Source organism: Cotesia glomerata, linkage group LG7, assembly GCF_020080835.1.
Source record: "Cotesia glomerata isolate CgM1 linkage group LG7, MPM_Cglom_v2.3, whole genome shotgun sequence".
Taxonomy (NCBI): Eukaryota; Metazoa; Arthropoda; class Insecta; order Hymenoptera; family Braconidae; genus Cotesia; species Cotesia glomerata.
Window position 1 is genome coordinate 3,062,120 of NC_058164.1, and position 26,725 is coordinate 3,088,844.

The 26,725-nt window shown below is 27.3% G+C and overlaps 2 protein-coding genes and 1 non-coding gene across 4 annotated transcripts in view; 1 reads left to right on the top strand and 2 right to left on the bottom strand.

The window, feature by feature from the left end:
• LOC123269527 (cytosolic carboxypeptidase 6) lies at nt 1–25,878 on the top strand. Of its 2 annotated transcripts, none has more exons than XM_044735283.1 (6): nt 1–241; nt 17,762–18,554; nt 21,818–22,021; nt 22,647–22,870; nt 24,296–24,491; nt 25,473–25,878. In XM_044735283.1, exons 1-6 carry the CDS (start codon nt 223–225, stop codon nt 25,801–25,803), a joined length of 1,767 nt encoding a protein of 588 aa, XP_044591218.1. In that variant the 5' UTR covers nt 1–222; the 3' UTR covers nt 25,804–25,878. The 2 variants fall into 2 exon arrangements, with proteins under 2 accessions (XP_044591218.1, XP_044591217.1); XM_044735282.1 differs by lacking the exon at nt 1–241 and adding an exon at nt 12,050–12,737.
• The window catches only part of LOC123269529 (ELAV-like protein 2), a 94,836-nt gene that overhangs the window by 67,255 nt on the left and 856 nt on the right, over nt 1–26,725 (bottom strand). The gene's annotated exons all lie outside the window — the stretch shown is intronic.
• On the bottom strand, nt 9,507–9,578 carry Trnat-cgu. The gene has a single exon. It is a non-coding gene; the product is annotated as a tRNA-Thr (tRNA).

Below are 26,725 nucleotides of genomic sequence, written 5' to 3' on the forward strand. Positions count from 1 at the left end.
CTTTTTTCCGTGATGAAGAACAGAAAAAATCTTTTAGAAGAAAAAAAGTTTTTCCATTTTGGACGAGTCCAGTCACAAATATATTCTATATATCGATTCAACAAACCCAGGGTAACGGCGAGGGGGTTGAAGCTGAGGAGACTGGCCAAAGTGTCGCCAAGTTGAACGTTCTTTTTCTGGTACGTCGGTGTGTTGTGCTAACTCTATTTACGTTTATTAAATATGTCAGATGCAGATTCTGGTACGTTATTTATTTCCTAACATAAGTACTTAAATTAATTTTCAACTGGTGGATTATGATTGCTGTTTGTTATTATCATCACTATTATCATTATCATTATCATTATCATTATCATATTGTTATTTCTGTTATCGGAGAAATGTAGATAGAAGATAAAAAAACTAGAATGGCAAAAGTGGTAAATAGTAAGCGTGAAAGCAATTTTACCGTACTGAGTTGACGTGCGTTTAGTTGTTATTGTCATACATGACTGAAAGCTATTGCGAGAATGTGTATTTATATTTAAACATATATGTATATAAATATATGAACCAGAGAGAGGAACTGAGGCGTTGAATTGTTCGCTCGTATGATTATGACACGAGAAGTGGTATGGTTATAGGTATTATATTGTAATATTCACATCCATATGGCGAATTCGTTTATTTAAACAGTCACGAAATATTTTCATCAAAATTGAATCTTCTAGCCGAGATATTTATTTTATTATTTATTGTTTTATAAATATCCGCAGTGTGGATTGAATTAGATGGATGGCTGGTTTGATTGATGATATTAAATATTTTACGTGATAAATTTTTACACATAAATTTATTACTCTTTTTTTTATTTTACGGTGAAAAATTTTATAGATTCATCACTTTTATGATTATTATTATTATTAAGAGAATAAGAAAAATTTTGTCTCCAGGATAATCATATGAAAAAATTGGTTTTTTTAGTGAAATTTAGTGTTATTGCAAAGGTCTTGATTTGAATTTGTGCCTTTTCAGGTTTTATATCATTCTCACCGATAGTCAATTTATGATGATAAGTATTTAGACTGCATTCGAGAATGCTCTACCTCTAGATACATAATTAAGAAATTACCTTGTATCTTGTGAACTATTGAAATTTTTAAAAACATAAACTCATCCCGATGTTACACTTATCGAGACCTTTCATTTGAGTACCCACATCAATTTTTTATATATTTATATATATTATATGTATGTATATATGAAAAATATATGGAAATTCATGTGGGTACTCAAATGAAAGGTCTCGATGAGTGTAACATCGGGATGAGCTTATATCTTTAAAAATGTCAATAATTAAGAAATGACCTTGTATCTTGTGAACTATTGACATTTTTAAAGATATAAGCTCACCCCGACATTACACTCATCGAGACCTTTCATTTGAGTACCCACATCAATTTTTCATATATTTTATATATTTATATATGTATATATGAAAAATATATCAAAAATGCATGTGGGTACTCAAATGAAAGGTCTCGATGAGTGTAACATCGGGATGAGTTTGTATCTTTAAAAACGTGAATAATCAAGAAATGACTTAGTATCTCGTGAGCTATTGACATTTTTAAAGATATAAGCTCACCTCGACATTACACTCATCGAGACCTTTCATTTGAATACCCACATCAATTTTTCATATATTTATATATATTATATATATGAATATATGAAAAATATATCAAAATGCATGTGGGTACTCAAATGAAAGCTGTTGATGAGTGTAACATCGGGATGACTTTATATCTTTAAAAATGTCAATAATTAAGAAATGAACTTGTATCTTCTCAACTACTGACATTTTTGAAGGTATAAGCTCACCCCGACATTACACTTCTCAAGACCTTCCATTTGAGTACCCACATCAATTTTTCATATATTTATATATATTATATATATGAATATATGAAAAATATATCAAAATGCATGTGGGTACTCAAATGAAAGCTCTTAACAAGTGTAACATCGGGATAAGCTTATATCTTTAAGAACGTCAATTGTTAAGAAAGTACAGTTCAATTTAACAAAAGTCAGTATTTAATAAAGATTTTATTTATTTATAATTAACAAGGTTGCTAGTTATTATTATTATTATTCAATTTTTTTAATCAAAATATTCTACAAGTTCTAAAATAACCAATCAAAATTTAAAATTAGTTGCAAAATTAAATTGAACAGCTTGAAAGTTCAATAATCGAACTAACAAGCGCCTGAAAATGACACACCCTAAATTTTCCTAGCGTGTTATCGCAGCAGCGTATTACCTTTTGTTGATACAAACTTCCCCGTACCGTTCGATAATTCAAAATTTAGCCCTTTTGTTCTCTCAGAGCTGCGCGATTTCTGTCCATGATTATTAATTATCGCTTTTAATTGGCTATTGACACTTCAACCTTATCTATAGTCACCGAAAATTTCATTCAAAAATGTGATTTTGAACAATTATCAATCAATTCTTGTTTAAATTTAATTTTCCACAAAAAAAAATAAGATTATTTTATACTAAATAATTTTTTTTAGACAAATAATCTTTATTCATTATTTATAATTTCGCAAAATAAAATTCATGCCAGTCTTGACTATAAAATATCCACACGCGATATTTAAAACGTGATCAGCTTCAATTTACCGTAAATTCTTTTATCTGAAGACTGATAAGGATAACTCTTATCAAAAATGAAATTAAACGGAGATTTAATCAAGGATCCTGGTAATTTAAAACCCTTTTTATGTTATTTTGTACACTGATATAAGGATTTGTTTATAGTTAAAAATATTTGTTAATATTTAACAAATCATTTATTAGAGACCACTTTTTAGTATTAAACAAATATTTCTTAGTAAGGTAAAAGACCTAATACTGGAACGACGAAGGGTACATGACTAGTTTTTATTACTTAGAAAATATTCAAATGGTTCATTAGTAATAATAATTCATCCAATCATATAGAATAAACATGTAGTTACACGAAAATAATCAAATTTATCAATTTTGTCGAATTTAATATTAAAAAAAACATGTTTTTTGAAAAAGTCTAAAAGACCCAGTATCGGAGCACCTTAAATGCCTAGTCCCAATACCCGAATATGGTTGACCCAATACCGGAACGATAAATAAAACTAATTCTTTTAATCTAAAGAGTCCGTTTTTCGTAAGCTGGATTAATTAAATAATTAATTAAGAAATCATAATACTTTATGTAAATTTTTCTGAATTTATAAAATTAATTTATAAAATGTTATCTTCGACTTAACTTTCGGCATCCTACTACTACCTATAAAAAATTAAGCAGTTAATTCAGAACTCAAATGATATGTATGCATAGTGAAACTAACAATAATTATTTAATATTAAAAAATCAAATAAATTTTTAATAACTAATAAAATAAAATCTAATAAATTTTTTACTAAAAATCAAAAAAAAAAAAAAATTAGGAAAACGGTTAACCCTAAAGGCCATCCCTGCAACTTCCCGCTAATTCCGTTAATACCTGGCCGCTTTTTTTGAGCTCTTCGAGCTCAAAAGTACAATCTGTGTGTTGTTTTAAGCTCTCCGAGATCAAAAAGATACCTTTTCTATGCTTTTGAGCTCAAAAGTCTGATAGAAATTTCATAGAACACTATTTTCTGAATGTTCATACCGCAATAACTTTTGAATGAATGAACCGATTTTTACGCGGTTGGCGGCATTCTACGTAGTTTTTTAAGCCTTATAAATAATTTCTAAGTTTCAATTGGTCAAACTAGAAATTTCGGAGTAACTCTGAAAAAACACTTTTTTCGGTTTTCTTTCGTTCACGATATCTCTCAAACGAATCAACCGATTTTGACCGGATTGGCGGCGATCGACGTGGTTTTTCAAGGTTGAGAGCTGATTAGTTTTTGGAATCGATCGGTTGAGCCGTTTAAAAGTTATCCCAAAAAAACTACTTCAGAAAAAATTTTTTTTCCTACTTTTTTTTTAGATTTCTCCAAATTTCTCAAAATCTATCGGTCCGAATCGGTTCAAATTAACAGGAAATCTAAGTTTGGCGAAGCCCTTTCGAATGGCACCAACCGCGATGAAATCGGTTCAACCGTTCAAAAGTTATAAGAGGTTTACATACTTACACACACACACACACACATACATACAGACATAGTGACACCCTCGCGGGAATAGTCAGGAAAGCTTCCTAGGACCTCAAAACGTCGAGATCTGATGAAAACTCGATTTTCGAAAAACGGGGTAAAACCAATAACTTCCCGATTTTTGAAAATTTTCAATTTTCTTAGCGGGAAGTTAATAAACGATTCGAGGTTATACTTGACGACACTTATGTAAAAAGAAAATTTCAAAACAGAAATTTGCTTTTGTTCTTCAAGTTAAAATTTACGAATATTTGAAGCAATTTTTATAATAAAATTACTTTCTATATTAAATTTTATTTCACAAAAACTTTTGTTGTTGTGCTTAATGTAAACAATCAACACAGTTAATCGTAAATAATAATAAATAATATCAATATGGCTGACTGTTCCGATACTGGGTATTAGCTCATTTCGGGTGTACCAATAGACGAACAGTAAATTTCAAATATCAATAGGGTCTTTTTTGTATTATCAATTAATTGAATCGAATTCTTAGTATTTGTATTAATACATAAAAAAAAAATTTTAGTGAAAAGTATTTCCATTAGGTTTCTATGAGCTTAAGATCATCGAGTGATTTCTTAGCAAAACCATTAAGAGACCTTGATAAGTCAGGAATCTAAGACTATTGACATCATTAAAAATTTTTTTTCAATATTTCCGATATAATTTAAAGTTTCATTCATATTTTATTATGTAACAAAAAGATTGAGGTTTCTAATAAAGAAAAGTTTGTTTAATTTGATTGAGTACGAGATAAAATATAAAATAATAATTGTCAAATCGTTCCGGTATTGGGTCTTTTACCTTATTTAAAATGATTTGTTTGTATTTAATAAATCTGATGTTAATTTATTAAATATTAATAAATTTTTGTTAAATATTAACAAATATTTTCAACCATAAAAAAATCCTTCTATCAGTGTATTATTTATTTTTTATAAATATAAATAGAGAAGACAAATTTATATAAGATCTATTAATATATACTTGTTTGTTTATTCATTAGTTAATTAATTGATATTAAAGCGGATTTTATGGTCAGATCGTGGATAAAAGTAGTACGTGTTGTTATTTTTAGCATTGTACATCGATATCGCAAAAGGTTGACGTGCATCTAAATTAATTACGAAATGTCTCTCAAAGGTAGACTGATAATTAATGATCCACCTGGATCATCACATCACATGTAGAAAAAACATCGATTTCATTGTTAAATAAATAATCAGCGCTAGTACACTGATAGAAGGATTTTTTTATATTCAATAAGCTTTATTAATAGTTAATAAATTATTTATTAAATGTTAATAAATATTTGTTAATTATTATTAAATACTTATTGACTATTAATAAATATACTTTCCTCCCAAATAAATATTTATTGAATGTTAAAAAATATTTATTAAATTAAATAATTGTCTTCAAATAAATTATATTATTAATAGTTAATAAATCCTTCTATCAGTGTATGAAAGGATTGCTATTTATGTCAAACCTTTCAGCAGAGAAATATTATAAAAGTAATATCCCATTTCTATACTGGGATTTATTAAAATTAATATTATACTTTGGCTGAATTAACCATAGACATTATTGATTTAATTTGCGGTGATGTGAAAATTTTAAATTATTTAAATCTGTTGAATAATTCACGTATCGTATTTTATTTAAGATCCAAGATTATTTAATAAAATTTCCTTTGAATTTTTTAATAAGCCCGTCGATTCAATTTCGTAAGATAAATTTATTTTTTTTTTTTTTTTTTTTTTTTCAATGAATTGAATTTAATTATGCATAAAGTTTATAACTTTTAATAAATTAAGAGTAAAAAAATTATAATTTTGAATAAATTGAGAGTAAAAAAATTGTAATTTTTAGTAGATTTCATAGAAATCTAACTATTGCATTGGTCCTCATGACGGAACTTTTGAAAAATTTTGCTATATTTCGACTCAGCTCGTCAAGCGGATTCAGAAAATGCATATGGTTCAAAAGTTTATATATATATATATATATATATATATATATATATATATATATATATATATATATATATATATATATATATATATATATATATATATATACGATATAACCGGCCTTGTCTCTACTCTAACTCCCGCAATTCTGTACGGATCTTAATAAAACGTAACATACTCATTCTTAGGACTATTTCCGAAGTTAAGTTCGAAGATGAGCGAAATCGGTTGATTAGTTTAAAAATGGGAACAATTCACAAATTTTCAAAAATTACAAAAATTTTCACTTTTATCGTATTTCCGTGCAATAACAATTAAACGAGATATTATATTGAATTTCTGTGAATTGCACCTAAAAGCTTATTTATTAAGCTTTAATTTGCATACTTAATAATCTATTTTTCTAAATTAAATAGTTTAGGAATGACAGCAATTCAAAAATTATTGAAAATTACCAAAATTTTTACTTTTTCCGTATTTCAGTGGGATAACAATCGAACGCGACGTACCATCAAATTTCTGTAAATTGCATCTGAAAGCTTATTAAATAAGCTTTAATTTGCATACCTCATTATCAGTCTAGTCCAAAATTTACCTACTTTCTCAGACAGATTTAATGAAATTTTACTGTTGCAGTCGTTTTTATTTTCTTATTAGTGTATGCATTAGATATTTAAAAAATTCTTTTTTGATTTAGCTTGACAAGCTTATTCTCAAAATTACCTTCGATTAATTTTTTTTTTTTTATATATATGGGTCTATATATTATGTTATTATTAATATAATTTGATATTTATATTTACTTACTTTAAATATTTTATTTATAATTAAAATGTCTTTAAGATATTAAATAACGAGAGGAAAAAAGTACATACTATAAACCACAGTAAACTACTTTATCTCATAATTGTATAAGATATAAATATGGAAATTGTACACTAGGGCCTCGATACGTAAAAAATAAGATAGCGCGTCAATGTGATTTAATCGCGGAAAAAAAAATTCAAATGTAAAATAAAATTATTAGTAGATTTTATAGAAATCTAACTATTGCATCGGTCCTTATGTCAGAATTTTCAAAAAATTTGTTTGGCTTGAAATTAATTTTTATAATTTTCAGTAGATTTCATAGAAATCGAACCATATCGTTAGTACTCTATGTCGGAATTTTCAAAAATTGTTGTACATCCTTACACAATATATATATAATCTTTTCTTATTCAATTGCTAGGCATTTAGTAATAAATAATGAAATCTACTTCCATTTCGGCTGCCGAATGGCTCTTTTTAATAATTTAGAAATATTGACCAAAGATAAAAAATATTTGGTTAAAGCGCGTGAAATTTGACTCGTACTATAAAATGATATTGCAGCGAACAATAAACCTGCAATTGGATCTATTGTTGCAGTTTCATTGACAGAGTAAGCTTTCATTGTGAAGATGATGAAGGATCGGATTCCGGTCTGTTTCGTATTCAAGCCCGATCCACCTGGTTACACTTGTAACGAGGTTTTGATTCATATCGCTTTTTTAGAATCAAGGTACGCAGAAATAAATTTTTTTCAAATGAAATGAAAATAATATTATTGACTCGTAAGCAATAAAAGTCGATTAAAAAAAAATTTTTTTTTTTCATTTTTCGGTTAAAAAACTCAATCAATATCCATGTATACTCGGTTTCTCGGTATTGCGTTCGATTAGCGACAACTGTAATTACGGAATGTGAGAATGGGGATGGAGCTGTCCAATAGAGTCGAATCTCTACTCGCCAGACTCATGCTCCAGATAATAAAATATTATATTAGCTTTTATATTATACTAGAAATTTAAATAGCGTGCCACGCGCGTGCCTAAATTTTAACCAATAATGAATCGTGGCCCGTTTTTTGCGAGTTTCGACCTTTGACTAACTTCAAGACTTTAATGTATTTTAATTTAGAGGATATGCAATGGAAAAAAAAAGTTATTTGACTGAAGAAAAATATTTTTTTCGAAAATTTTTAAACTATATTAAATAAATGTTTTGATAGAAAATTTAATAATAATGAAATGTAATTTATATTATTTAGCTTTTGCTTTTCTTTTCATTATTTGAATAATAACTAGCAATCTTGCAGTCACCATGTGACTGCCGTGACTTGTGAACTATAAATAAACAAAATTTTGCATTATTAAATAATGATTTTTGTTTAATTGCACTGTACTTTCTTAACTATTGACTTTTTTAAAGATATAAGCTCATCCCGATGTTACACTCATCAAGACCTTTCATTTGAGTACCCACATGCATTTTGATATATTTTTCATATATAGATATATATAATATATATAAATATGTAAAATATGTGATAAATTGATGTGGGGACTCAAATGAAAGGTCTTGATGAGTGTAATGTCGGGGTGAGCTTATATCTTTAAAAATGTCAATAGTTCACAAGATACAAGGTCATTTCTTAATTATTGACGTTTTTCAAGATATAAGCTCATCCCGATGTTACACTCATCAAAAGCTGTCATTTGAGTACCCACATCAATTTTTCATATATTTATATATATTATATACATGTATATATGAAAAATATATCAAAATGCATGTGGGTACTCAAATGAAAGCTCTTGATGAGTGTAATGTCGGGGTGAGTTTATATCTTTAAAAATGTCGATATTTCAGAAGAAATTTGTTAAATTGCTCTGTACTATCTTAAATATTAATGTTCTTAAAGATATAAGCTCATCCCGATGTTACACTTATCAAGAGCTTTCATTTGAGTACCCACATGCATTTTAATATATATTTGTCATATATACATATATATATTATATATAAATATATGAAAAATTGATGTAGGTACTCAAATGAAAGGTCTTGATGAATGTAACATCGGGATGAGCTTATATCTTTTAAAATGTCAATAGTTCACGAAATACAAGATGGTTTCTTAATTATGTATCTAGAGATAGAGCATTTTCGAATGCAGTCTATTCAAGTCAAGACCTTTGTAATGACACTAAATTTTACTTAAAAAAACTGATTTTATCATATTAGGATTATCTAGAAGACAAAATTTTTCTTATTCTCTTTATAATATAGATAATAATATTAATAATTTATTAAATCAAAGATGGTTAATATTATAAGCCAGACTACCCGATCAAAGTTCTTGGACAATGACTAATTTTTCATTATTATTTCTTCACCATAATATTTAATCGGTATGAAGTCTCAATACCATCAGAGAAAATTTAGGTGAAAATAACAATTAAAATTTATTTTGACAATTATAATTAGAGAAAGATGTGATTTTTTTACTCAGTGTAACTTTTTTCAGTGACTGAAAAAATAATTCAGATATCCCAGACCAGGAATCGAACCTGGATCTTTTGGTTACGGGCCAAATGCTCTACCAGTTAAGCTATCCGACACCTATCTGTAATTATCATTCAGTTACCTATTAAGCTCAACTAAGTAATTCTCATATGGCCAGGAATTCTTAATGTATATTTAATATATGAAGATCGGTGTTTTAAATTTATCAAATCAAACCTGGTCCAGGTTCGAGTCCTGGTTTGGGCTATCTGAATTATTTTTTCAGTCACTGAAAAAAGTTACGCTGAGTAAAAAAATTACATCTTTCTCTAATCATAATTGTCAAAACAAATTTTAATTGTTATTTTCACCTAAATTTTCTCTGATGGTATTGAGACTTCATACCGATAAAATATTATGGTGAAGAAATAATAATGAAAAATTAGTCATTATCTAACAATTTGGATCGGGTAGTCTGGCTTATAATATTAACCATCTTTGATTTAATAAATTTAAAACACCGATCTTCATATATTAAATATACAATATTAATAATAATAGTAACAATCTCATTAAATAGTTCACGGTCCAATATCAATTAAAACTACACAAACTTTAAAATTCCCCTAACTTTTATTACCATCATCGTTGGCATCGGTACTCAAAAAATCCGAAAACAAGAGAAAGTTACTGAGGCGAATTATTGTAGATAGGATTTATCCTCGTTAATCTCTTCAAAGTACGCCGGAATAAATTTTTAGCTCTGCTCTGCTTTTTCTCTCCTTTAATTTTCACTCGCTTTTGTACTGTCTTGTTAATTATAATCAAGTACACTCCATCCTATTTATAAATATGTATAGAATAAAAACATTATGCATATACATACATATCTAGATAAAATACATTCATGTATCTTTTTATGTACAACACCGCTATATAGATACAGTGTGTAATACTCCAGGTAAATTTACGGCTCGCAAAAAAGTTTTTCCCAATTCTCGACTCAGAGTTTCTATTTATCGCTTTCATAAAACTCATCAACCCCGCCCACATCGATTCTGTTAACGAGCTTTAACTTGTACCAGGTTAAATATAATAATAATAATTTACACAATTCAACTAAAATCACAAAGTCCATCACAGATAAAAAATTTTATTGAGCCACTAAAAAATCGCGAATTGTGTGAAAGTTTTTATTAATAATTCATATCAAAATAAAATTCTTTTATATTTTTATAATGGAAAAATTATATTAATTTATATTATCAAGAGAATAAGAACAATTTCGTGTCCTGGATAATCATAAGATAAAATGAGATAGTCATATGATAAAATCGGTTTTTTTAGTAAAATTTAGTAACATTGCAAAGGTCTTGACTTGAATTTGTGCCTCCTCAAGATTTCATATCATTTTCACCGATGTTTAATTTATAATGATAAATATAGAGGCTGCATTCAAAAATGCTCTTTCTTTAGATACATAATTAAGAAATGACCTTGTATCTTGTGAACTATTGACATTTTCAAAGATATAAGCACACCCCGACATTACACTCATCGAGACCTTTTATTTGAGTACCCACATCAATTTTTCATATATTTATATATTTATATATATTATATATATGAATATATGAAAAAATATATATCAAAATGCATGTAGGTACTCAAATGAAAGCTCTTGATGAGTGTACCATCAGAATGAGCTTACATCTTAAAAAATGTCAATAATTGAGAACTGACTTTGCTATCTTGTTAAATAATGATAATCTTGACGATATAAGCTGACCTCGACATTACACTCATCGAGACCTTTCATTCGAGTACCCACATCAACTTTTCATATATTTTATATATTTATATATTATATATATGTATATATGAAAAATATATCAAAACGCATCTGGGTACTCAAATGAAAGCTCTTGATGAGTACAACATCGAGATGAGTTTATATATTTGAAAACATCAATATTTAAATAAGGACAGTGCAATTTAACAAATATCTTGTGAACTATTGACATTTTTAAAGATATAAGCTCACCTCGACATTACACTCATCGAGACCTTTCATTCGAGTACCCACATCAACTTTTCATATATTTTATATATTTATATATTATATATATGTATATATGAAAAATATATCAAAACGCATCTGGGTACTCAAATGAAAGCTCTTGATGAGTACAACATCGAGATGAGCTTATATATTTGAAAACGTCAATATTTAAATAAGGACAGTGCAATTTAACAAAAGTCATTATTTAATTATGCATAAGTATTATTTATTTATAGTTTTTAATTTTCGACAGTCACGAAGTATTTATAATTCATGAAAAAAAAAAAAAAAATCAAAAATTGCCACTCAAAATCTACTCCAAAAATTTAATCCCCCCACTCCAAAAGAATATAAATAAAGCATTTAATTTAAAACCTTTCTAGTCATATAATTATTTTTATCGACAAAAATTTTCACTTGAGTCCAGGAAATTAAACTGTTACTTTTATTACAAAAATCCAATTTTTTTATAATATAATTCCACTCTATTAGACGGGAATTTTCACGCGAGTACTTTAGCTGCTGCTCCAAGTAGCGAAAAAAAAAAGTGATGGAATGATGGAATAGGAAGATTGTTTGAGTAACGCGATCGGTTAATATAACCAGAGATTGCATGCCATCACGAAACGGCTTTCAATTGCCGAAACATAAAGAGGAGCCATAATGTCAACGAGGTTATTATTATATACGTCTTGCTCTTTATTGGGCATAACCAAATTTCATCTGATTTGATAGTCATAATCATAATTATAAATTCCAATCAACAGGTTTTGCATTGAGTCAGTTTTTTTAATTATTCAGCTCACGCTCGAGTTATGAATTGTGGATTAATTCAATAATGTTTAAGTTTGGCTCAACTTTTGATTGCTGAGTTTGTTTAAAGAATTTTGATTTTTTATAACAAACAGAGAATAGAATAAGCAGTTACCAGGGGCAGAAAGGTGTCAAACACAAGCACGAACAGTGAGCGACGTAGTGAGATTGACCGAAACGCGATCCTCTAGTTCATGCTTAGAACTATGCTTCAAAGTGTTGTGCACGTCGGTGCATTAACGTGCGATGGGTTTGCAAAAGTCGACCTCTGGCTTTTGCTATCAGTCTTGTGCCGTGTTTTCCACCGGGTGGAACAATTCTGTGTGGTACTGTTTATTGTTGTTCTTTATAATGCACGGCAGAGATGCACTAGAGCATACTAGTCTTTATCAACGAGCTGGTACTTTTTTATTTTTCCACATAAAAGTATTTTATATCTTTGTTATTTTTTTAAATATCATTGTATAAAAATATATCGATGTTAGTAGCGGAAAGAAATACAAAAGATAAAGAGAACATGAATTTTTGTGGAAAAGTTATTGATGATTGTTTGATAATATTTAGAAGAGCTTCAGAAGCTATGTACTGAAAAAACAAAAAAAAAAATTGATTGTAAATAAGTATTTCAGATCGAAGAAAAATATTTTGATTTAAGAATTTTTTGCCTTAAAACTTCAGAGTTTCATATTCTTGGTTTAGTATCTTCAATACAACTACCGAAAAATATTAAAAAAAAAGAAAAATTTATTTGATCTTTTTTTTTATAATTAAGTATTTTTTTTCAGACCAAATCAAATAATTTCACTTATAAAATTATAGCAAATAAGCAAGCTTGCAGTCACTATGTGACTGCTGGGACTTGTGACCTGTAAATAAATAAAATTTTGCTTTATTAAATAATGACTTTTTTTTTTAAATTGCACTGTACTTTCTTAACTATTGACGTTTTTAAAGATATAAGCTCATCCCGATGTTACATTCATCAAGAGCATTCATTTGAGTACCCACATGCATTTTTGATATATTTTTCATATTTACATATATATAATATATATAAATATATGAAAAATTGATGTGGGTATTTAAATGAAAGGTTTCGATGAGTGTAATGTCGGGGTGAGCTTATATCTTTAAAAATGTCAATAGTTCACAAGATACAAGGACATTTCTTAATTATTGACATTTTTAAAGATATAAGCTCACTCCGATGTTACACTCGTCAAGAGCTTTCATTTGAATACCCACATGAATTTTTATATATTTTTCATATATTCATATATATATATATAAATATATGAAATATATGAAAAATTGATGTAGGTACTCAAATGAAAGGTCTTGATGAGTGTAACATGGGGATGATCTTATATCTTTAAAAATATCAATAGTTCACAAGATACAAGGTCATTTCTTGATTATTAAAATTTTTTAGGATATAAGCTCATCCTGATGTTACACTCATCAAGAGCTTTTATTTGACTACCCACATGCATTTTGATATATTTTTCATATATATATATATATATATATATATAAATATATATATATATATATATATATATATATATATATATATAAATATATGAAAAATTGATGTGGGTACTTAAATGAAAGGTCTTGATGAGTGTAACATTGAGATGAGCTTATATCTTTAAAAATGTCAATAGTTCACGAGATACAAGGTCATTTCTTAATTATGTATCTAGAGATATAGCATTTTCGAATGCAGCCTAAATACTTATCATCATAAATTGGCTATTGGTGAGAATAATCTGAAACCATGAAAAGGCACGTTGGGGATCGTTTGGGATCTTAACTCCAGGTCAAGATTTTTTTCAACGATACCAAATTTAACTATAAAAACCCGTTTTATCATATAAATACACTGGCCACCAAATTTTTCTTATTTTGTTAATAATATAATTTATTTTTTCTTGTCGTAAAAAATTGATTTGATTTTTAAATTTAATTTAATTTAAAAAAATTAATTTGTACATGAAAAATTTTAAGAAAATAAAGAATGACTTGGTTATTAGTTATTAGAAATAAAAATAAAATTTTTTGATAAATTAAGATAATTATCTTTATTTTGTCTATGAAGAAAAAGAATATTTTAATATAATTAATTTTTGGTAGAGATAAATGATAAAAATGTAATACAAAAATAGTGAAATGGAATTTCATTGTTAAAACTCTAAATAGCAGTATATAATTCAAAATTAAACCGAGGAATTTTTCTCCTTGAGTAAATTTTTACAAAAGTTGGAGGCAATTTGGGGTGAAGCCAAGCTCCAAGCTCCCTTTTACCGTGACAAAACTCTCAACAGATTCTGTCGTGCATCGGTAAAGCAATTATTCTTCTGCGCGTTTAATCCACTTTTGCATGCGGTCCTCTTCATTCGATCTCTTCCATCCGAATGAAATAGTATTTCTACACATATATAGAGATATGTATATACATATGTAGACATATATGTACATGTATATATATTAGTCTGAAGTCTGTACAGCCGCACAACGCATGCCGATTCCTTTTGTCCCTTTTCAGTATTTACTTTGGTGAAACGAATTGGATTTTTTAAATTTTCTCACGCAACTGACGTTTAATCGAACACCCCTCGATTCTCATTACAACGTGAATTCATTTACCAATAAGTATCTATTCATCCTAAAGCCCAGAACACGTTTTAATCATCGATATTCATTATTCATTATTCATATGCAAGGATTTGATCATTTTAATTTTTCTTACAACTCATTATTTCTTTTTTTATTGAGCAGAAAAATTTTAACTGTTCAATTTTTCATCAAAAAATTTATTTGATTTTATTATAATTTTTTTTTTATGGTAAAAAAATTTAATAAGTAATTTTCATAAAATTTTTATATTTATTATTAAAAATAAAAATAAATTTTGAATATTGTTGCAATTAAAAATTATCGAATAATAAATTTATAGCTAAATAAAAAAAAAATTATACTTCAGAAAATCGAAGATGAATTAAAAAATTTCCTATTGTTAAAAAGTTGATTCAAAAGCAAAAAAATTGTACCAAAAACAAAATTTTAAAGAATTTAGTTTCTTGAAACAAAAAAAATTATAAATTTTCTTTAAAAATTGTTTATTGGTTAATTATTTTTTATATTTTTGATTTCTTGAAAAATTATTTAATTAAAAAAAAAAATTACTAGCGTTAATATTTTTGATAATTTAATGAAAAATTAATATAAATTATTTTCAAATTTTTTATGGACGTTCCGAGAATATTTAGTATTAAAAAGAAAAATTAATTTTGAATATTGTTGACATTATAAACTATCAAATACTAATTTTATTGCTCAATAAAAATAAATTATACTCGAGACAATCAAATATTAATTACAAAATTTTACATTACTGAAAAATTGATTCAAAAGTAAAAAAATTGTACCAAAAACAATCTTTTGAAGAATTTAGATTCTTGAATAAAGAAAAAAAAATAAATTTTCTTTAAATATTGTTCATTGGTTAAATTATTTTTTATCTTCAATCAAGTTAATTTTCTATGTTCATCTTAAGGACGTTCCGAGAAAAAGTTTTCTTAGAATTTTTTTGAAATTTTGAGTACTTATACTTATAAGTATCCTCTATCCGCAGGAATTTTTTTAGATAGTCTTTGCAGTACTAAATTTTGAAGATTAGCTTTGAAAATTTGTATATTTTACATACAAACCCTATGCCTGCCGACGTTCAAGCAAACGTTTTATTAAATATCAATCGTACTTTTCTTAAGATTGTTTTAAAAAACTGAAAATCATTAATCCACAGATTCGGTAGAATCTGGCGCCAAGTTCCGTTCAAATCTGCTGTAAACGGAGCGCCAGACTACCGACTATGTTTACTGTAAGCAGAACGGTATTTTGAGGTTGCAAAATTTTATTTAATTCTACGGTACTTTTTTTTCCTAAATTGTATATTATAACAGTAATTCATACTTTATTTGACTGTTATTAATTCATTATATTCACTTATAACAATTAATCTACTTGAAATTATTAAATTTAATCAGCACAAACTATAGCAACGCAAAAATTTCGATCCTGACTTTTTTTCGATGGGCAAAGTGATCTGCCACAGACTAAATAATTCGAGAATGCATAGTAATCCTTCATTAGATGGGAAACTACAGTTAAAAAAAGATATTTCATAGCTTGCATCTACACCCACCAGGGTGCGCTGGAATTATTTTTACATAAACTGTAGTTTCAAGGGGATAGTTTGCTATAAAAAATGCAACCAACGCGAGATTTAAGTTGGTTCCAATTGTAAATTTTTATTATAATTACAAAAAATACTGAAGTCCGAACAAAAACAGTTTCACTGTAAAAAAAATCGCGCCAAGTCCACGTTCATAAGACTATTAAGAAAAAAAAATTTGTTTTTTTCTTTACAAAAATATATAAAATAAAAAAATTAAAAAATCCAAGTAACCGATATGATTGTTTATGATTTTCGGAAATTAAAAAAAATTGTGTTATAAATTTAAAAATTAAGAAAAAAATTTTGGAACGTACTTGGTGTGCGTCATTGTATATTTCAATTTTTTTAAAGTCCTAGTAAATAGATTTTACGAATTTCATTAAAAGTAAAATATTTTGCAACCGCGCACACTAAATACGTTCCAAATTTTTTTAGAAGTTAGAGACTTTTGATATTTTACGTGAGTGGAATTAAGTTAGCGATGTCTGTAAAAATAAGCAGCACTAGTGCGTGAGAAAGAAACCAATACCCATAACCTATTGGTGTCTTTTTCTTGTCTAGGAGCGTTCTTAATCTATTTTTGATTAAAAATATAAATTATTAATGAAAAAAAAATTTTTTCTATAAATTTAAAAGCTAATTAAAATTTACATGAACTTATTTAATTTAAAATTCAATGCAATAAAAAAATTAGTGTTTAATTTGAATTTTACTTTTTTATTGTAATATAGGGTAGAAGTACCGTTTTTGGCCAGTTAATATTTGAATTAATTTATAAAAAATTATAATATTATAACCATATTTTTCTTAAATTTAAAAAAAATTTATATTAAAACAAATTGAGTTTGTAATGGTTTATTAATATAAATTCATTTCTATCGTATATTTGAACAATAAATGGCCATAAACGGTACAGTGGCCACAAACGGTACTTCTACCCTACTAAAATTTCAATTTTATTCAGACATTTTTTTTATAAATTATAAAAAGATTAAATTAATAGATATTAACGCGTGACAAGAAGTAATTTTTTTCCACCTAAACTCATAAAAAAATTCATAAATTTTATTATAAAATCTAATTTTTGTCGGTTGAATATAAAAAAGTAAAAAAGGGAAAATATGATAAAATATTTAAGACAATTTTATCAAAGAGAATTGAAAATAAAAAAGTCTCTTTTGCAGACAGCGATGATAGCGATGCAGAAGGAGGACTTGGAAATGTCAGCCGACTGATTATACGTCCGCCAGGACATAGCGGCAAAGCAAAAAAAGGTCATTTGTGCTTTGACGCAGCCTTTGAAACCGGAAACCTAGGACGGGTGGACCTAGTTTCAGAGTACGAGTATGACCTCTTCATCAGGCCGGATACATGCAGTCCGCGTCTGCGTCTGTGGTTTAATTTCACAGTGGACAACGTTCGCCTGGACCAGCGCGTCATATTTAACATCGTTAACATATCAAAAACCCGGAATTTATTCCGTGAAGGTATGACCCCGCTGGTGAAGAGCACCAGCAAGCCAAGGTGGCAAAGGATCCCTCGTCGGCAAGTTTATTACTACAGATCACCCCAGCATCAAAATCATCACGTGCTAACTTTTGCCTTCAACTTTGATCGCGAGGATGACGTTTATCAGTTTTCCCTCTCGTATCCCTATTCTTACTCCAGGTACCTCGGCCATCTTGATAATCTCTGCACCAAGTGCTCCTCGGTGAAGCGCGAAACCTTGGCTTCCTCCATCCAGAAGCGCAAAGTTGAGTTAGTCACTATTGGATCCAATGCTGAAGAAAGACAGCGGAGAGTTGTTGCTGTTTTGAGCAGGGTGCATCCCGGAGAGTCTCCTTCTTCCTTTGTTTGCCAGGGGCTGATGGATTTTTTGGTCAGTGCGCATCCTATTGCTCAAGTTCTGCGCGATTATGTTGTGTTTAAAATTGTTCCGATGCTCAATCCTGACGGAGTTTTTTTAGGGAATTACAGGTAATTAATTTGATTGTAAATCGTAGTTTGAAATTAAAAAAAAAAGTATTTTAATAACATAAAAAAAGCGCATGAAAAGGATTTTACGTACACTGATAAAAAAATTAACTTGACTCAAGAGCCAAAATCTTAAACCAAGAATACCATTTTGAAGAAAATGATTTTCTTGAGTCAAGAGAATAAATTATTGAAACAAGAAAATTTTCTTAGACCAAAAATAATTACTTAACTCAAGAATTTATTTTCTTGACTCAAGAAAATCATTTTCTTCAAAATGGTATTCTTGGTTCAAGATTTTGGCTCTTGAGTCAAGTTAATTTTTTTATCAGTGTAGCGTTAACGATCTTTGTATTGTAGTTTTTACAATTTATGCGATGATAATTCTTATAATAATGCAAGCGTAAGGTTTTCCATCATGACGGTTACATCTTAAATAATTGAACAAAGAAAATTATTCTGAAAACTTTCTTAATCTTAAATTAAACAGAAAAATTTATATAAAAAAATTTTCTAATAAACTAAACTAAATTTTACTTGATTCAAAAGTTTTTCTGTTTGATTTAAAACAAAAAAATGTTATTGGCTGAAAATTTTTTATCTTGACTTAAATTAATGTTTTGTCAATAAAGATTTGATATTAAAAACTAAAATTTGTACGGAAAAAAGAAAACTCGAAAAATTACAGTTTCAGATTGTAATTATTACAGATTTTAGAAGAATTACATTGTAGAATTTAATATTTACATTGGAAGCTCTGAAAATTAATATTTAAAGTTTGAATTTAGAAAAATGTTATTTCGAATTGTAATTTTTCTAATTTTGATTATGACGGGACCGATTTTACATTTTATACTGTAACTAGCTGACCCGGTGAACTTCGTATCACCTACAATATATTTTGTTACACCTTTCGATCAGCGATTATCAATCTTTAAACTCTAATCTACTCCGATTAAAAATAAATACTGGCTGTATGTACAGTTAGAATTTTGTCAAGTTATTAAATAAAACTCGCTTCTAATTATTGCCTGAAAATTAAGATCCCGAAAAATCAACACTGAATTAATGAAATTTTTTTTGTGCATATATCCAGAAGATAGACGATTAACAATTTTAGATCTGTTGATTTCCTTTGCTGAACTTACGGGTTTTCCTAAAATTTTATTCTTTTGAAAACATCCCTGAACTATAGCGAACATAACAAAAAGAAAATTTTTGAAATTGGTACAGTCGTTTTTGAGTTTTAGCGAGGCTAACGCACAGCTATTCATTTATATATATATATATATATATATATATATATATATATATATACAATCGCGTTCATTAATTCGAGTCAGTTTGAAAACAAAAATAGACCACAGGACAATTTTCTAGTTTTTCAAGCTCGTAAAAATTATAAATGTCGAGAGTTGGCCGGTAGGTCACCTCTAAAAAATTAAATTTTTATATTCTTAAAATAAAAAAAATATCAACATGAAAAATATATTATTTTTATTAAAAGATTTACGAATCACCACGAATAACAGATTTATTTTTTAATTATTTCGTCAATAACTAAATTTTTTAATTTTAATAGCCTCAAATACGTAAAATCTAGGCTTAAAATTAACTATTATTATGAATCGCCGAGTTTAGAATCGGCTGATTTTACGATTTACCGATTTTAGAAACGGCCAATTTTAATAATTACCGAGTTTAGAATCGGCTGATTTCACGAACTAGCGATTTTAGAAACGGCCAATTTTAACGATTACAGAATTTAGTATTGGCTAAGTTCAAGAGGTAAAGTTTTAAAGTTTCCATATTTAGTAATTTCCAATTTTTAAAGATCGTATTTTTAAATAACCTCTTTTTTAAGATTTCCTTATTTTAGATGTTCAAATTTTTCGTTTATTTATTTTTTAATTCATTCAATTTATAATTATTCTTTTTTTTTTATTCGGTAATCTAAAGACTTTTAAATTTTTATGAATTCTTTTTTTTTTAATTTCTGATTTTAAGAATATATTTATTTAGAGATTTCCATTTTTTAAGTTGGCTGTTTTTTCTACTTGCATGTTTTTCTACAAGCTTAATTTACTTTTGACATAATTTAAATTTTTATTTTTTTAATATTATCATTTTTTACGTTTAACTTATTTTACTAAAAGCTAATTTTAAAATTTTCCAATTTAAGATTTTAGAAACCTCCAAATTTAGGGATTTCCATAAATCCCTAAACATAGAAACTGACTCGAATTAATGAACGCGATTGTATATATAAAGATAGATAAATATAAACAATATGAAAATAAACACGAACAAAACAAAAGTAATGACAAACATTCTTCTTGAGTTTCTTCTTGAGATTTGTGATTATGTCCTACAAACTGAATATAGGTAAGTAGTATAACTCTGCAGTATACTTGTACGTATTTTCCTACATATTGAACAATTTTGGTACACTCTTGCAACCTTATGGTTGAGGCTCAAGCGTAACAATAGCGATTCCGATACAAAATTAAAAATTTTTTATTTTTTTAGCTGAACTTTCGGGTTTTCCAAAAAAATTTTTTTTAAATCATCCCTAAACTATAGCGAACGAAACAAAAAAAATTTTTTTAATCGGTCCACCCGTTTTTGAGTTTTAGCGAGACTAACCCACAGCAATTTATTTTTATATTTTTTTATTATTTGATGATGATTAATGATAATGATTTTTTTAGCTGAACTGTCGAGTTTTCCAAAAAAAATTTTTACTGAATCATCTCTGAACTGTAGCGAACAAAACAAAAAAACAATTTTGAAAATCGGTCCAGCCGTTTTTGAGTTTTAGTGAGATGAACACACAGCAATTCATTTGTTTTTTTTTTTTTAGCTGAACTCTCGGGTTTTTCAAAAATTTTTATTTTTCTAAACCATCCCTGAACTGTAGCGAACAAAACAAAAAAACAATTTTGAAAATCGCACAGCAATTTATTTTTATATATATAGATTATGCCTGTTTTCTTTTTTCCGTGTGTAAGAAGAAAATTATTTTAAAAAATTTTTGAGGTATGGAAATGTCAAAATTTTATCGTCGATCTGAGCGAATATTTTTGAATTGAAATATTTTCCTTTAAAAATCCTCTCGAATTGAAAAAAAAATTCGCTCGATTTAAGATAACTTTTGGTTCGGCGTAAAATTGTAAAAGTTAAATTGAAAGTTGACTTCTACAAAATTATACAATCGACGGAGTGATATCTTCAGCAGAATAATTTAAGAGCGTTGTTTACACTAGATCAACGCTGATGGGTGTAGATCTGAATCGAGCTTGGAATAGAATTTCGGAATGGATTCACCCAACTTTGTTTGCGACACGAACACTCTTAGAGGGTTTGGATAAGAATGCAAATGCGCCTCTCGATTGTGTTATTGATTTACACGCTCATACTAATGGCAATGGGTTATTTGTTTATGGAAATACTTACGATGACGTATATAGGTAAGATCATATGACCTTTTGCTTTATATTTATCCTTATATATTTTGTTTCATTTTTTAAAAAATTTTATTTTACTCCCGTATTATTAATAATAATTCATAAATTCTAAACTTTTGTAATTTTAAGTCAAAATTTTTTTCTTAATAATTTTAAAAAATGAATTTTAAAGTAATTAATTATTTAGTTTCTGAATAAAAAAAAAAAAAATTTACAAAGCTTTAAAAAAAAATGTAAAATTCTTTATTCATGAATTTAAAATGTCATTAAAGTCTGCATTGAATTTCATACAAATAAATTTTCCCGTCGAACATTCAATTGAAAAAAAAAAAAAAAATCATCAAATACTTCAATAAATATTTAATCACGAAACTCAATTCGCTAAATTTAATTGCTGTTTGTTAAAATCAATAACTCATCACCGTGTTTCACAATATCTCTATTTGCAAATAAAATTACTTTGTATCCAAATCAACATCCGACATTTTTGATCACCAGCCAAAAACAGCGTCTATAGATAAAAGCCGCAAATAAAATAAAATGAGATAAAAAGAATAATTGAATAAAAATCACACAAATTTGTTAAGTAAAAACGAAAGTATGTAAACTAGAGCTGCCAGCCTTTCAGGTACGAAAGACACATTGTTCTCCCAAAGCTTTTGGCTCAGCACACAGAAGACTACAATCCAGACAATACAATGTACAACCAGGATCCCCATAAAGCTGGAACAGCACGTCGTTTTTTGTGCTCTATTCTCAGTGAGCACGTCAATTGCTACACGATTCAAGTTTCCATGTATGGCTATTACCGTAAAGGATCACCTGAGCTTCTTCCTTATACTGAGGAAAGCTGTATCCTTTTTCAAATATAAAGCTCCTTTATATTTGATTTTAAAGAATTTAACCAATAATTTGAAAAATATTACAAAAGATAATAATAATAATAACTAACAACTTTGCGTTCACTATATGACTGCCGAGACTTGTGAATTAAAAAGAAATAAAATTTTGCTTTATTAAATAATGACTATTGTTAAATTGCACTGTAATTTTTTAACTATTGACGTTTTTAAAGATAAAAGCTTATTTTGATGTTACACTCATCAAGAGCTTTTATTTGAGTACCCTCATGCATTTTGATATATTTTTCATATATAAATATACATAATATATATAAATATATGAAATATTGACATTTTTAAAGATATAAGCTCATCCCGATGATACACTCATCAAGAGCTTTGATTTGAATACCCACATGCATTTTTGATATATATTTCATATATACATATATATGATATATATAAATATATAAAATATATGAAAAATTGATGTGGGTACTCAAATGAAAGGTCTCGATGAGTGTACATAAGAATGGACTTATATTGACGAAAATGTTAATAATTAAGGAATGGCTATTGCATTTTGTTAACTAATGATGTTTTTAACGATATAAGCTCATTCTGATATTACACTCATCGAGACCTTTCATTTGAGTACCCACATGCATTTTTCATATATTTTATATATGTGATATATATAATATATATCACATATATGAAAAATTGATGTGGGTACTCAATTGAAAGGTCTCGACGAATGTAATGTCAGAGTGAGCTTATATCTTTAAAAATGTCAATAGTTCACAAAATATTTGTTAAATTGCACTGTACTTTCTTAAATATTGACGTTTTTAAAGATATAAGCTCATCCCGATATTACACTCATCAAAAGCTTTCATTTGAATACCCACATGCATTTTTATATATTTTTCATATATTTATCTATATAATATATATAAATATATGAAAAATTGATGTGGGTACTCAAATGAAAGGTCTTGATGAGTATAACATCAGGATGAGCTTATATTTTTAAAAATATCAATAGTTTACGAGATATAAGGTCATTTCTTAATTATGTATCTAGAGATGGAGCATTTTTGAATGCAGCCTAAATACTTATCATCATAAATTTACTATCGGTGAGAATGATATGAAACCTTGAAAAGGCATAAATTCAAGTCAAGACCTTTGCAATGACACTAAATTTTACTAAAAAAACTGATTTTATCATATGACTATCCTGGAGACAAAATTTTTCTTATTCTCTTAATAATATAGATAATAATAATAACTTCTGAAATTAAAAAAAATAAATTTGTATCCTTTCATATTACAAATCAACATTTTAAAAAAATCTTCAAGTCTTCTAAAAGTAAAACAGATTTGTAATCTGCAAAAAATGAATTCCTTAGCTGGTAAATTTGGGATTTAGATTACAGAGTAGGACGAAACTTAGCCCGAGTCCTGATGGAGTATTACAAGCTGACAGGATTGATACCCTCGGGACTACCCGACCAGCCGTCGAACAAACGGGGCCGTCAATCCAGACAGAGGTATCGGCAACCTCGGGATCCACGACCCCGGACAGCCAGGACGCCTGCGCCCTTACATCTCGCAAGCATTCACGAGTTCGTATTTTAACCATCATCATATCGTATCGCATCCCATTATATATTTTTCATCTTTTCTTCTGGATACTTTACCTACCTCTACATCTCCATCTACCATCCATCTTTATCTTTCTTAGTTTATTTACTAGAGTCCTACAATCCTAATACCACTTCTCATTATTATTACTCACTCGTATTTTAAAATCCTTTATGCTTCTTCCTACGTCTATTCTGCTCTTAAATCCCCAGACATTCAATCAACTTTAGTATGACATACAACGGATTAAATACTCTCAGCATTCAAATTTTATCTGAGTCTTGTTGCTGACTTTTACTCATTTGTAGAATTTTTACTATTTTTTAGAAAAATTCTACATATTTAATTTATTTTTGTCAATTTATAATTTATAATTTATTTATAAATTAATTATTAAGACATTTTTATGAAGTTTCAATTTTCAAGGTCAATTTTTTTTAAAATACAAATTTTACTCAATTTTTAATTAAAATTAAAAATGTTTTGTCAATTTTGAAATTTTTTTAACTGAAAAAAAAAATATATCTATAAAAAAATTTTTGTGAAAATATTTTCTTGTCTGAATAATTTGTCAAATTGATTAAAATAATTTTTATTTAATATAACATTAATTAAAATAATTTTTATTTAATTTAAACAAAGAATAAAAATGTCAAAAAAATGAATAAATTTAAATTGTTAATTTCAAAAAATTTTTAAAGTAAGAATTTTTTTTTTGAACAATAATTTTTTTTTTCTAAATAAAATTGGACTTAGTAAATTTTTGAAAAAAAATTTTTTTTTTAATTAATTAAACTAGATTTAAAAAAAAATATTTTTAAAAAATTGCACATATGAAATTCTTCTTTTAATATTTTTTTTAATAAAAATTATCTGTCGTTAATTTCAGTATCATAAATCAAACATTTTTAGTCGATGACTCTCAAGTTTATTAACACATCTTGTCTAAATTTGCTAACTAGGTACTTCAAAGAAGATATACCGGAATTACCCACGGGACCTCGGTACCGATCAATGAGCGGGACCAGAATGAACCTGGGGGCGGGTACTGCCAGTGCGATCGGCACGACCAGTGTCAAAAACCCGAGCTACAGGTATCGCAGCCCGGGGGCAGGTCCGCTGGACGCCGGCAAGTCTAACGGGCTCTTGATAATGCAAGGACATTCTGAGCCAAGACTGGCTATCATTGACTTCAATCAGCTGACCAGAGGTGGTCTGGACCGCGCCACCGGAAAAAATCGCGCTAAAATTCCTAGAAAATCGCCCGATCGCTTGACCAAATTCAGGCGATAATTTTGGGATTTTAATTTAATTTTTGTACATAGGCTTTGCGCTCAATTTTTTGAATTATTAATTAAATTACTTTACAAATTACAATTATTTCAATAAATAAATAAAAAGTTTTAGGGGTTAAATTTTGAAAAAACAACAAAGATACAATAAAAATTTTTTTTGCATCTTTTATTTTTTTTCAAATTATTTAAACTTTAAATTAATAAAATGATTAAATAAAAAGAAATTAAATTTGGAGTCAAATTACTTTGAAAAATTTATTTGTTTTGAATCAAACAAAAAATTTCTAAATTTTAATAAAATTTATTTTAACCAAAATCAATTTTTTGGTAAATAAAATTTTCTGCTTAATTAAAAAAACAAAATAAAATTTTTTCAAAATTTTTCTCGGTTCAAAATTTTAATCCTCAAATCAATTTCATTTTTTAACAGTGTGAATTATTTATTACTTTTTTAAAGAATCTAAATAATTTCAAAAATTAATTAATTAATTTTAACTGTCCAAATTTTCAAAAAGTATAATTAATTTTTTTTTAATTTGTTTTGACCAAAATCAATTTTTTGATAAATAAAATTTTCTGCTTAATTAAAAAAACAAAATAAAATTTTTTCAAAATTTTTCTCGATTCAAAATTTTATTCCTCAAATAAATTTCATTTTTTAACAGTATAAATTATTTATTAATTTTTTAATGAATCAAAATTAGTCTAAATAATTTCAAAAATTAATTAATTAATTTTAACTGTTCAAATTTTTACAAAGTATAATCAATTATTTTTTTAATTTATTGTGACCAAAATCAATTTTTCGGTAAATAAAATTTTCTGCTTAATAAAAAAAAAACAAAATAAAATTTTTTCAAAATTTTATTCCTCAAATAAATTTCATTTTTTAACATTATGAATTATTTATTACTTTTTCA

Bases quoted from the DNA above. Each gene is read 5' to 3' on its own strand.
- LOC123269527 (XM_044735282.1), top strand. From the start codon at position 12,584: ATGGGTTTGCAAAAGTCGACCTCTGGCTTTTGCTATCAGTCTTGTGCC. The intron at 12,738-17,761 runs GTACTTTTTTAT...TCTCTTTTGCAG, and splicing joins TAGTCTTTATCAACGAGCTG to ACAGCGATGATAGCGATGCA. The intron at 18,555-21,817 runs GTAATTAATTTG...TGTTTACACTAG, and splicing joins GTTTTTTTAGGGAATTACAG to ATCAACGCTGATGGGTGTAG.